Source organism: Lepisma saccharinum, chromosome 3 (assembly GCF_977018435.1).
Source record: "Lepisma saccharinum chromosome 3, izLepSacc3.1, whole genome shotgun sequence".
NCBI lineage: Eukaryota > Metazoa > Arthropoda > Insecta > Zygentoma > Lepismatidae > Lepisma > Lepisma saccharinum.
This window is the reverse complement of record NC_139231.1, coordinates 137,859,917-137,873,735: the sequence shown is the minus strand read 5'-3', so window position 1 is coordinate 137,873,735 and position 13,819 is coordinate 137,859,917. Positions and strand designations below refer to the sequence as shown.

The 13,819-nt window shown below is 40.0% G+C and overlaps 1 protein-coding gene across 1 annotated transcript in view; it reads left to right on the top strand.

The window, feature by feature from the left end:
- The first annotated feature begins 513 nt into the window (after positions 1-513).
- The window catches only part of Sclp (leucine rich repeat containing protein 20 sclp), a 55,387-nt gene continuing 42,081 nt past the window's right edge, over positions 514-13,819 (top strand). The window contains exon 1 of the mRNA XM_083119492.1: positions 514-830. Coding sequence (XP_082975618.1) covers positions 680-830 — 151 coding nt within the window. The 5' untranslated portion in view covers positions 514-679. The remainder of the gene's footprint in view (positions 831-13,819) is intronic.

Here is a 13,819-nt window from a genome sequence, read left to right as displayed (position 1 = left end):
CTGTAGATCCCGTCCCAAGTACTCTCTTTGTGCATAATATGCACTTGAAAACAAACTGAAGCTCTAATTGCTATATGTCATTCAATATACTTCTTTGTTTATTAATCAACAGACAAGCGCAGTACGGGATTCGAACTTTGGACCTTCGGCATTATAGACCACGCTAAGCTATCCCTTCGTTATCGAGGCGCACAAAACTACCTGCTCTATATTACAAAATAGTGTGGAAAAGATAAAATAAAAGGAGTTCCTTTTTTACGCTGCGCAATTCGGTTGCTTTGAACTCTCGAACGTAAACAAAAATCGTGGTTTTAAACTGGTGTATTTTCGCGTGGTTCGAAACACTTGCGAACATATGAGCGAGCACCGTTCCTCGACTGCGCAGCTCTGGGCCAATGAGAAACCACGTCCGGGGCCTTGCCGTCTGCTGCGCAACTGGGCTGCGTGATCGAGCAGTCGCGCCAGGGCTCGTCGCCAATCATATGTTCGTATATAAACAAAGCAGCGTGGTTTTATCAAAGTTTTAGTTGAGTGCCGACTGTGGATAGTGAAAGAAACGAAAGGGAAAGCACACGCAAGTACAAGGTGCGATACACTTGTTTTCACCTAACAAAGAGACTGGAATCTTTGCTGTGAGCAGAAGTTTGGAAGACTTGCTGTCATTTCTGCTAGTGTCAAGATGAGGCCACCTCAGTTTGGAGCTGATATCACAAATCAAGCCAACAATGAGCAAAATATGCCAGCTGTCATGCACTGCACGAGAATGGCTGGCAGGGCGATAATCAGAGTTGTCGGAAGATGCAATGACGCCAAAGAAAACAACAATTTGGGTGAGTATTTCACGAAGGAAGTGACGTGCAACTTTTGTTTTGTTATTATTAATGCGTGTGGTGCTTTATTGTATGCTTTGGTGTCTCACATCGAAATGACAACTTTACTCGCATACTAACATAAATTGAGTTTGCATTAAAGGAAGAAGTTGACAGTGCACGTTCGTTCATTCTGGTGCTTTTTCGTCTTGTATTCTGTGTGTGCATCTACAAACCTATCGGTGGAAAGGGAAATGAAGTGTTGCGAAGTCGTTTGCATTCAAGCTGCATCCGTCAATTTCCTATCCGTTCGTACGTACCTTTGTTCTCTATAACCTTGGTACCGAACCGTAGAAAGTTCATGCCCATGGTGACAAACTGATTCGCAAACCTATTTGTATGTACGTTACAGATTTTACTGTACATATCATTTTGTGCACTTCGTATTGTGATATTTCTCATCAAACGTTTCTTGTCGATATTTTGGCATGTTATGTGTGAGACGTGTTCTTCTTAGAAAGTGAATTTAAAATTCCAGTTAGGAATGAACAAAAGCAAAGTTTGGTTATGTCCACTTTATGCTCACATAGGCTAATCGGGACTGGACCTCCGCTACATTGCGCGAACAACCACTAATGTGCCCCGACCTGGAATCGAACCAGGGACCTCTTTACTACACGAGAGGTGACAGCAGGTAGGATTTAACTGATAGCTATCTTAAACGGAAGTTCGAACCACACATGGTTATTATATTTTTCACCTCCATCATACCCTTTCGATGCGACTTGGATATAATTTAAACACAAAAGTGTTGGTGTTACTAGCATCTTGCAATAGAGTAACAAAACAAACTCGTTGGTGAAATGGTCATTGTAGCGCGCTACGGAACTGGAGACCTAGGTTCGAATTATGGATAAGGTATTAAAGTTCATTGTTCTTCCTAGTCGCAACCAACTTAAAAGAGAGGCTCAAACACAAATAGAACATTTCCAGAAAGCACCAGCGTACGCACAATTTTTTTCGGGTGGGGGGGGGGGCTGGGATTCTAAAGTTCTAGGTAGAGGTGGGATAAACTATAAAATATTTCGTAATTACAATTTTTAACCGTTTTAAAAGTTGTTCATAGACAAAAATGGTAATCGGGATGAGTAATTTTTAAGGCGAGTTTGCATTTATCACCGTAATTTCCCGGAGCTCTTTACTGCTTTCATCTTAATATTTTGATTTTCTCAATTTCGGGAGGGCTGTAGCCTCATCAGCTCCCCCCTGCGTACGCCAGTGGCAGGAAGGAATCATTATCATGTTACACAAAATTGCAAAAAAAGCAAACCAAACCAAGCTTGATAATGTAGGATCTATAGCAAATAATGAAGCATAGTCTCGTGATCGTCGAAAAAAACAACAACATGTTATTGACTGAAGCGCATGCTAATGCTCTTGTAGTTCAGCTCATAAGAAATGTTTTCTCATTATAAAACGTGTCCCAGGACTTAAATGTAGAATGTAATGAATTGTATGAAAGCTGTAATTTAGCAGCTTGGTAATCTTAGTTATTTGTCATCTGACAGAAGTCTTATTTATTCCCCGTGGATTGTTGGAGAAATTCGTGACAAAGAAGATAAAAGCCATTAATTATATTAAACGAAATTCTACGCCAATAACATCAACTAAGATGGAATAATGTGAATTTCTATCATATACTATAATTTTGTACATAAATTTTTAATGATTAATTGTGGTTTGGTTTTTAATTGCAATCTGGAACTAGGATATTGTTATTGAAACTTGCAAAAAAAATTGCTAAAATTACAGCTATGTAACTCAGTGGTTATTTCGGAGCAAAAGTAACCATTTTCTTTTCTGATCAAAGACGAAAGTAGGGGAGGGTCAATTATTTTGTCCTGGGAGGGAGGGTAAGGGTGTGTGCGTGTCCTCTTCCAAAGGTGCGAATGGGGTGGGCGCGGGATTCAGTCTTTGCTCCAGATAACATGCAGGGCAGCTTGGAGGCTGCTCTGTATACCGGTACCTTCGTGGGCAATGTTGGGGCTTGGCATGATGGGAAAATCAAGAAACAATCTGGTGTATTACTTTGTGTCTGTGCTTAAACAAAATCTGGTCTTGATTGGACTAAATTTTGCTTTTCCGCAGAATTGTGTGATGTGAGCAAGTATTTGCAGCGTGTGCCTACTATAATACAGTCGCATCCGTGGATCGTGTTCCTCCAGAATTCGAATCTGGGAAGGGTGTTTCTGTTGGGTTTCTTCTACATCATTCATCATCACCCGTTGTTACGGTTATACTTACACAGTAGATGGGAAACTTAGCATGTTGTCACTAACCGTACTGATCTTGTGTATTAGTCAAATCCCTATGTGCACTCACCTTAAGACTGATTAATTTGGTTTGATTTACTTTATATTACTTCGCGTTTCTGCCACTTTTGACTAATGACAAAGATGATGATGAATGGTGTTAATCTGAAAAGATGAAAGGACACCCACAAATATACAAGACACGAGTCTCACAGAGGACTATACTGCCCAGAGCCTTGCTAGTGTGCAAAATGCAGTCCAGGAAGAGAGAGGTTGACATTTGAAGGGCCAGGGGGGAAAACGATGAATGTCGATTTTTCGCCCATTTTGAGATCGCAGCGCCATCTGATAGTTCAGAAGCTGTACTATAAGAATGAGAACGGCCTTGGTTGGGAAACGATGAGAAGTGCCTGAAAAACGCATTATTATTTTGGCATATATTAACGTTCTTATGAAAAGAAATACTTTGTTTTTCATTTCCTGGCAAATCGTCTCGAATGAACATTCATCGTTTTTCCCCCTGGCCCTTCATTTGCATGTCTTAACGAAAGGTCACTGATCTTAAGATTATCCATCAAAATGTAAAAATGATATTCACCCCTAGGATATGACTCAAAACAACTTTTCTTTACCAGACGCTCCTGCATGATATTGCTTGAAATGTTGCTTGCACACTAACCGAATGTTGTCGAAAGCTTTGATTGCTATGGGCAAGAGTGTATATGCAGCTTCTTTCATTAGTGGCTGATATCTCCGATTAGTGAGGTTAGTAACTAACTCTAACTCTAAAATTTGTTTGCATTACAGCTCCTACTCGGCCATTTCTGTCATATACAGCTCTGTAGATGATATGGATTCGCAAAGCTCAATTGAGATGTTGCAAAACTTCTAATTTACGCAGTTCTCGAAATGTTTTTTTTGTGCATTACATTGAAACTGCATTATTCTGATAAGAACTTTTATTCCCCTATTGTGATATATATCAGTAATCTAAACTTTGTTATTATATTATTAAGTCCAGGTTGTCAGCTTGTACACTATGCTCCATTGTCACCCCACCCCCATTATCATGCATTATGATAAGAAGAAAATATCACTTATTTCACATTACTTTATGAACCTATATGTTGACAACGTTTTCGCTTAATACTGAAGCCGACTCGAAGAGAGTTTATCTTTAGATAAGTGAAGGATTAATTCACGGGATTATCGCTATTTTTTTTATGCCTTCAAAGTTCTTGAACGTGCTATATAACTGTTGGTGCTTCGGCACAGATACATTTACAATAAATTCAAAGCTGAAGTCCACTTTATGCACAAAAGGCTAATCGAGAATGGACCTGTTTAAAGTTGATTCATAACCTCTATGTGCCTTCACAGGGTGTCGTTAACGGGACCTCGTGATTACAAGCCCTTGATGTTACCACTAAGCCATCGGGAAGGCTCTACAGTCAATTCAAATTGACTGCAATTTTTAATATCGGTGAACAGGGAATATTCATGTCCAGATATTATTAGAATATTTAAATCTAGACTTAGGTGGGCAGGCCGTGTGGCACGAATGGAAGAGGAAAGAAGAGTTTACAGGATTCTTGTTGGGAAACCTGATGGTAAGGAACCTGTAGGAAGGCCAAGATGGAGGGATATCGTTGAGGTGGACCTAAAGGAAATCGGTATGGATGGAAAAGATTGGATTGATCTTGTTCAAGATAGGGACAGATGGAAGGCTTACTAGTATGTTGCTGCACATAAACCTTCGGGTTTAAGAAGGTAGAGTTAGTGATTTAGGAAAAGAAGGCAACGTTCGTTTATTTCTTTCTTTGCTCTCTTAAAATGCAGTAAGCATGAAAAACCCCTGACTCATATAATGCATGTCTTATTGTCTTGATGAGTGTAATACAAGCCTTGAAGAGCTCAACATTATTTACAGAATAGGTAATTAAGCCATGACGTAAATTACGGTCACTAATGGAAGGAAAGTGTCAGCCTGTTGCTAATGATCTTATGATTTTCATATTTTTTACTCCTATTTTCATGCAGCTCACATCCTATTATTATTATCCACACTGTTGCCATAAGATATTTTCCTTCAAAAATGTATTTTATTTGCTTGAAAGAAATATGTGAAGACGTTTGTAGAACAAGTTTATTTTGTAAACCAGCTTTTATACAGATCATTCCTTTACTGCCTGGACTTATTAATTTTCCCGATAGAATAAGTTTGAGTGTAGAGCTTTCCTGGTAACAGGTCATAAGTTTATACTTTCCCATATTTCTTAGTTGTGGACCACCCAAGATCACCAATACAAAATACTCGTATAATCTGGCCTCCCCGATGCCACAGTGGTAACGTCGCCGCTTTGTAATCTAGGGGTCCTGGGTTCGATGCACGTTGTAGGTAGGCACATAGTGGTTCGAAACTGTAGGTCCAGTCCTAATTATCCTATCTCTGTATAAGGTGGACTTAAACAAAAGAAACACCAAATTCTCACAATACGATCTCGCCTTCCTGTTAGGGTGCGAGTGTGTTTTGTTTTTCCACCCATTTTATCTTATCTCAATGGCGTAGTGAAAACGTCATAACCTTGTAATGAAGCAGTCCCGAGTTTAATACACAGTGGAGTTAAGTAGTGGTTCGAATCCCACTTTAAAGTATAGGCCGAGTCGCGATTACCCTATCTGACCATAAAGGGGACTTAGAACGAACTTCATACAAACATTAACGTCTCGATTAAGTTAAGGAGGTAGAAACAGCTTTAAATAACTAAAAGTACTGTACAAATTCAATAAAATTGAAAACGCTGGTTTAAAATTTGACAAGGGATTACGACACACAAGAACCCTCAATCCAGATAGAGTGTAATACAGTGTGGTTTAAATCTCTCCCTTCGTCTCTATTTCGGTTTTTGTACATCACATTCTACCTCTTTCGTTAATCGCGGCGATGAGGATAATCATCCCAAGGTTCGAACCCAGGACATCTGGCCTCCTAGCGCGTTACGCAGACCACTCCGCCACTAATCTGGCTTGAATTCTCTCAAAGATACCTCTGACAAAACGTTGACCTCACCCGACAGATCATTAAGGGAGAAACGGACTTGTCGTTCCGCTGAACCATTCGCGATCGGCATACTGTTGCTCGCATTTATATTGTGTTGGAGCTGGTCAGTACTTTTCCACGAAGTTTCATGGGTTGGATACGCTGAGACAGACTCGAGGATAATGGAGGAGAAAATTATTTTTTCACCCCTCCTTTCCTCTGTTCGCTGCCTTCACCTTGCGGTACGATAACTTTCCATTTCGTGTTTTGTCCGACCTCTTGTAGTTTTACTTTTTTTTTTTTTTTTTTTTGTTCTTGTGTCCCGATGTCATTATTTTCTTGGGTTCCATTGTGGCATACGGGGAAAGCTAGACGATATTAATGTCGCCTTTGACTGAAGCGGCTCATTTCCTCCGCACAACGTTCACAGTTAGGATCTTGCCTTCCCTCTCCCACGAATCTCTTTTTGCTTTGGTGTGTGCTGGCGGAGTTCGCTTTGTACTTTGTAGACAAACCACGGCGACTTCGGTGCGTGTGTGCTTTGCATATTCATTGAGTACGTGCTCAGTCTGTGTCGTACTTCCGGGAGAGCGACAGGCCGATTCCGTACTCTAAAAGAGAGGAAATTGCGTTGTATGTATTTGAAATGCGTGCGTAAAGAGTATACAGTAGAAATCCGCTTGTGCGTTTTCCTGTGACCAGTTTGCCGATGCCATGCCTGACCGTGTTGACGGTTGATCTACAGCTACTTACAGTACTGGCGTTCGCAGGATTTTTTTTTTTTTTCGGGAGGGGCTGGAATTGTACACTCATCTCACCTATGGTACTCGGGCAGTTTGTTTCTTTATACAGCATATTTGCAGAAGATATAATTAAATCTACAAGTCTATCAACATACGCTGTATAAAACGCACCTTAATACTAACTTCGTTGTCCGTACAGATGGATGCTTTCAGTGGCGCCAATCGTAGTAGGGGCCCGTGGAGACATATTGCAACTAACAATTTATCGTGTTATTATTATTATATTTGTTATTGTTGTAAATTTGCGTATTGAAATTAGTAAATAACAGATTTAAAATAACTAATATAGTGTGCATTAATATCATGATACATGGAAGGTAGAATTTGATTTTTGTTTAAATTTATATAAGAACCCAGTGTTTTTCAAAAGTTGGCGCCCCTGACTGCTTTAGTGGAGGCGGCATACACAATAAGATATTTCGGATATTTAAAACGTTCCACTCTCAAAATTGGCAATTCGGGTTCATTTTATGAGGCTTGCATTTACCACTGGTTTTTCCCGATTTTTTAGTTATTTTATTTGAAAATGATTTTTCGAAATTTCGGACGGGGCTGTAGCCCCTCCGCGTATGCAAGTAACTTACATGAAGATACGCAACAAGTTTCAGTAGGTAGCCGACAATGATAGAATGAATGAACGAATTCATAAACATATTTCGGCCAAACGGTTGGAAGCGGCCCCGGCGCCCACCCAGCGTCGAATAACATGGGTACCTGGGGGAAACCCTGGGGGGTAAAGGCGGTCAGGGGCGTGGTGCTGATCACATCACCCCTACTCACGACCGGATCAAGAAAGTGTGGGGCGTTACCCCCACACCCCCTATACGCCTTCATGGCGTGGTGCTATGCACAGGGGAACACTTTACCTTTTTTACCTTTTTTATTTGGGCCATCGGCACATGTGACCATTTTGCACCCTTCAAGGAAAGCGAGAAACAGGCCGATGCTGAAAATATTGAATTTAAAGACTTTTTCTACTTCAAATTCTTCTTAGACAATCTACTTTTTTCACAATCCCATTATTTTCGATTTATGTTTGCTCTCTTGTCGTATTTTATTTCCCTTTCACGATGGCATTTTTAGATACAACGAGAAAGAAGCACGCAGAAATAAAATAAAGAAGAAGCAGGTGAAAATGGAAGGAGATAGAAACACTGAAAAGGTAGAAGAAAGAAGATACAAAAGGAGCAAGAAAGTAATAGAGACAAAATGAATGAGTGAGAAAGAAGGAATGAGAGAGAAATAGAGAGAAAATGATGGAGAAACAGGAGAAAATAGATAAATAGAGAAAGAAAGAGAAAGGGAGTAAAGAAAGAGAAAAATAGAAAATATGGAGAAAGAAAGAAAGACAATTCTTGAGACCCTCCCTAACGATATTCTCTTGCGAGGTCATTTCACAGATATTGCGGAAACACACTTATTTTCTTTCAAATTTTGCTTAGGATGATCGTTATCATTTACAAACTAGTTGCTCATCCACTTTTCAGTTAAATAAACTGACTAAAGAAGATAGCTTCTTGTGTTTGCGAATACACTTCTGCTTCCAGAACTACATCACTGTACATACATACAAGGAAGAGTCAAGTGAACACCTTCATTTGTTTTTGTTTCTTGTCTAGTAGATTTCTACATGTTCAGTTTGCTGCATTTTAGCACAGACCTATTACTGATCTACATATATTTTCAAGTTTGAGTTAGTGCCTGTATACCTTTAAGAAGAATAAGTCTTTATGGTCCACGTGCAGTCACTTATGAGCCACTGCGAAGGCCTTTCCACCCATCTGCCTGCGAACTGAGGCCTTTGTCGAACTTTCTCATCCATTAGTAAACTTGCTGGTGTGGTAAGAATTCACAGACATATTGAATTTTCACTTGCCGAGAAATTTCTGTAAGTTTTAGGCTGAAAAAGGGCAAGAAACCACCCGTCTTCACTGGTGCAAGTGTGTGTGTAAATAAGGCGCCATCTTTAAAATGACAAAAATGGCGTTTTGAAGATCACTTGATTAGTGTTGCAGCCTTGAAGTCGTTTTGTAAATATTAGTTGATACCGCATGTAAATTTGAGCTGTATCCAGGCTGTCCTACAATTTTTATTGGGCTTTTAATATTTTCATTTGATGCTCCCTCGTAACTGTCAGAAGCAGTAAGCGGCCGACTGCCAACCACACGAAAATTCCTCACCCTGACGTTTTCTTCACGAAAAGGTAGGAACGAACCCGAGTCGATTTTATACGTCGTGAACACAGCTCGGGAGCCCTTCTCCCAGGTAAGTTCATGCACGACAGCCGAATTATGATAATGAGTTGCCTCAGTGAAGAACGATTGTTCTGGCGCAGGGAGTCTAAAAATGAAAGTCCTGCTTGCAATAAATCATTCGCTTGGTCGTGATAGCCCTGGTTTCTTTCTTAATTCAAATGCCTGCCCATCATTTATATTGGTTAATGCTTTCTGTAAGCTTTAAAAATACATGAAAATTTACTCTAAAAACGCACAAGGGTAATGAAGTTCAACTTATTTTGAACTGTTGAAGTGCTTATTTCTGCCTTCAAGGCATCCACGTACCGACACCCCTGGTGGAAGAGTTTCCACACAGCGCTACGACGGTTTGAATCCCGGCCTGGGCAAGGATGTTCTTTGTGAGTTTCCAATTATGAATTTCATCACTCATCCTCATCTACGCGATTAGCCCAAAGTGGTAGAAAAGCGAAGCAAGGTAAACCAAATCAATATACAATAAAGCATCGACGTGCAAAGTTTTTTCTAGATCGTGTGACACATATTTGGTCTGAGGAAAGGATAAGATGAGGTGATCGAAACACTATACAATCCACCATACCAGGGGTTCTCAACCTTTTTGGGCCTGCGCCCCCCTTTGCGTCCTCAAATTAGTCCACGTCCCCCCTCCCTCTACGCGTAATGAATTATTGATGTACAAAACTGTGCTGTTAGGGTTAATAAATCTAATTCAAAGAATATTTTACAATGCTTTTATTATTACAGATATTAAAAAATACTAATACTTGTTTTGTTGATAGAACATTTTCATTAATTAATAAAAGTGCTTAATAAGCCTACATTACAAAGCATTCTGCCCTCACTGCAGTTAAAATTTCAAGCTACATCATTTTGTTTTATTTCTTAAGAACACAATTAATGAGTGACAGAGAGAACTATTTGCAGAAGTTTCTTTTCTGAGACCTACAAGGGGTTTGTGTTTGCCACAACTTTTTTTGGGGGGGGGGTAATTCATGTATATATTTTCCATTGCTCACCACGCCTCCCCTGAAATTTTCCAACGCCTCACAGCTCTAAATCTGTGTTCGTATTAGTATTTTTGCTATTTAGCATCGCTTTTCTGCTACTGTTAGCTAATCGCGACGATGAGGATGAGTGATGAGATGAAAATGATTCACAATGAACACCCATGGCCGGGCCTCGAACCCTGGTCGAAAGACACCAACTTTACGCCCTCGGCTGACTGTAAATCTAGGTCCGAATCGCAGTTAAGACACTGATTTTTTTAGTTTTCTTAACAATAATGATAATCTCGAAGACTGGTTTTACAACAAAGCCTTGTCACTGTTAAAACTAATACGACAAAATAGAGAAAATTATATTTTTACAAAGTACAAGACAATATAACATGTCAAAAATGGTTGTGTGTACCCTGAATTAATGCATATTTCTATGGTTTGTTAGACTACGTTTTATAATGGAAAATATGAAATATATTGAAAATATTAACTGTTTGTGTCGTTTGCAGTTAACGTAGAAGTTGAAATGCAAGATGTTAATGATATACTGTACCAATATAGTGTTCAGATCTATACGGGTATTTCCATCGCGTCTCCTTTAATCTCTCTCTCTCTCTCTCTCTCTCTCTCTCTCTGTATGATTTTACTCTGTGTCTCGTCCGCTCTGTCTTTGTGATCTATCGTGTTTCTTTCCTCTCTCTGTTTTTCTGTGTTTTTACTCTTGGTCATTTCTCTCTTTCTGATCCGTTGTTTGTTTCTTTCTTCTCTCTCTTTTTCTCTGTCTTTGTTTTTATTCTGCCTCATCCTGTCTTTTCCATTCTTTTGTTTTCTTATCTCGTCCTCGCTTTCTTTCCGATCTTTCTTTACCTCCTCTTTTCATCACTGCGCGTAACAGCTGTCCACAAGAGCGTGTCTTCTTAAAATTCTCTCCCCGCTCAACCTGCGCGCATCACACATTTACTAACGAGATTTCCCGAGTTGAATCATCCCTGAATCATCAACGTGGAGAAGTGTGTACAGACTTTGTTTACTGTAGAAGATTACTTCAAATTTAGGGAACATTCTCATTGGAAATTCGCACGACAGTTTCACAAACAATAAATGATGCGCGGGGGCGAGTGTTACTAATGGATATGTTATCTGATGTCTTTGTTTATTTTGTAATGGTAAAGTTTAGTAATTCACAGTCTAGAATATTCTAGTCTAGCCTAATTGATGCGATCTAACATCTACCAGTAGAACAAGTGGGTTTGTCTCCATCTCTGTTTACTGATCGTTAGTAAAGTTTGGAAAATATTAGCCTATTTATGTAGTTGATTGATTGATTGGTGTACTTTGTGCACAGTAAGGCTACGTGGGACTGGACCTACAGTTTAAAGTGGGATCCGAACCACTATGTGCCTCCACCGGGTATCGAACCCGAGACCTCTTGGTTACAATGCGACGGTGCTACCACTGCGCCATCGGGGAGGACATTATTTATGTAGTAATTGTTGTATTGTGGTTATTTTACGTCGTAGGTTAAATCTAACGATGAGTATGAATGGTGAATGGATTAAATAGATGAAGGGACACAAATTATTTTAGGCTAACCACTTCGGCACAAAGATTGGTCGGCGGAGTGATTATCTTCGACGCCAGAGGCTCCGGGTTCGTTTGCCGGCCTAAGCATGGGTGTTCTTCGTGAATCAAATCATCAATTCAATCAAATCACTCATCCTCATCGTCGCGATTAGTCAAAAGTGACAGAAAAGCGACGATAAGTACCAAATATCAAGTCAAGCGAAGGTTGAGCGAACAATGATGAACATGCTTTACAAACACACGGTTAGAAACTGGGGTCAATTTATTTAAATACCAGCATATTAACGATTGTTTCGTAATGTTTTAGAAATCATAAATCTAGTACCTCCCAAAGGTCTATGTTTATAAACACCGGGAATATTGTAATTCTCTACGAGAGAAGAAGTAATCGCACACCAAAAATATTTCCCGTGGACGTAATGTCCTCTCATAATAACTGAATAAGCGCAAGCTTCAATATATTTTATTTTTATATCATGCTTTTGGCAATGTGTTCCTTTTGGCTTAGTCGGCTTCATTAACTGACAATAGAATAGCTTTTAAATAGTTAAATAATGTCCTTCTGCACGATACTAAGGTAATTATCTCAACGTTTACGGAGTATACGTGTTACGCATGTCTTTATGCATACGCAAAAGCATTTTTTCAAGTTTTTAGGAGGTGAGCTTTGCAATATGTTCCTCGTTGCTCTCTTCAAAGCCACGCACACAAAGTGAGATGAGATAAAGTGAGATCTCAGTTTCTCAAAGAGATATCTCGCATTGGTATGCAGTTCTTAGGTATTCGTCAGGTTGCATCACGAGTTTCTTGCTTTAGAATGCAAATGCTTGGAGGAGAGGGAGGGGAACTCAGGAAAAGAAAGGGAAGATGTGGCTTAGAATTGAAATATCCAGTTCAGTTCTCAGGAATTCCAATGCGGATGTAGTTCGTTAATGCATCCTGTTTTCCCTTCATACTTGCAGCGCTTGTAACCGTGAAGAGCTCGCTAGCAATTTATTCGCCAGGGACGCGAATGAAGTTATTAATTAAAATAAAATGTTTAATAAATTCGTTGATGGTTAATGAGAATGTACCATGGAAGACTATTCTCTCATAGAGATTTACGCAGTCTCGTAGGATGGTCGAACAACAATTCTTAGTTTCTTTCGTCATGTTGTCTCCTGTACCATTGCATACCGAAACAGTTTAGATGATAAGTTGTGTCCGGGAAGTTGCAGGTTCGAATCCCGTTGCATCCTGGCTGAGATTTACCGCCTACGTTGACCAAACGCCGTGGGTGGGTTAACTGACCAGAAGTTCCCAGTCTGGCCACGGTGCTCCTTTCTGAGCGTCCTTCCATTAATTTATTTATGGTCATCGTCGCGATTAGCCGGAAGTGGTAGAAAAGCAACAAAAATATTATTTCTTCGTACCGACCAATCTCCTTACCCTCTCCTCTGTCCATCATCTGTGAAAAAGAATCAAAGACAGGACTGTATAAATTTGTTTCTCCTTACTTAAGCTCAAACCAACATGGTTTTCTTCCTGGTAGATCCTGTCTCACAAACCTGTCGGTTTTTCTCTCACATGCTATGAAATGTATTTCAAATAATTCACAATTAGATGTAATATACTTTGATCTGTCCAAAGCCTTTGATACTGTTATAGTGGAACCACGAGAAAAACAACCTGCCAGACCCACTACTCCTACGCACCGTACTCCCGCGAGGAGGGGAGGGGGAGAGTTGGTCATGCTTCCTTATGGCCCGAGGTAGAAGGAAAAGCTGCGCGGGGACTTTTCGTCCCAAGGTTTTTTTCCTTGTGGTCGATCTATAGTCATCGTCTTCTGATTCACAAATTATGCAATAGATTCAACATTCATGGCAAATTTCTAACCCTTCTCACAGATTACCTCAGCGATCGCCAACAACGTGTCGTTCTTCCAGGAACCGTATTTTACTTTCTTCCTGTCATCTCTGGAGTTCTACAAGGTAGTGTTCTAGGACCTCTCTTATTCATACGACCTCGCAGCTCCCTCT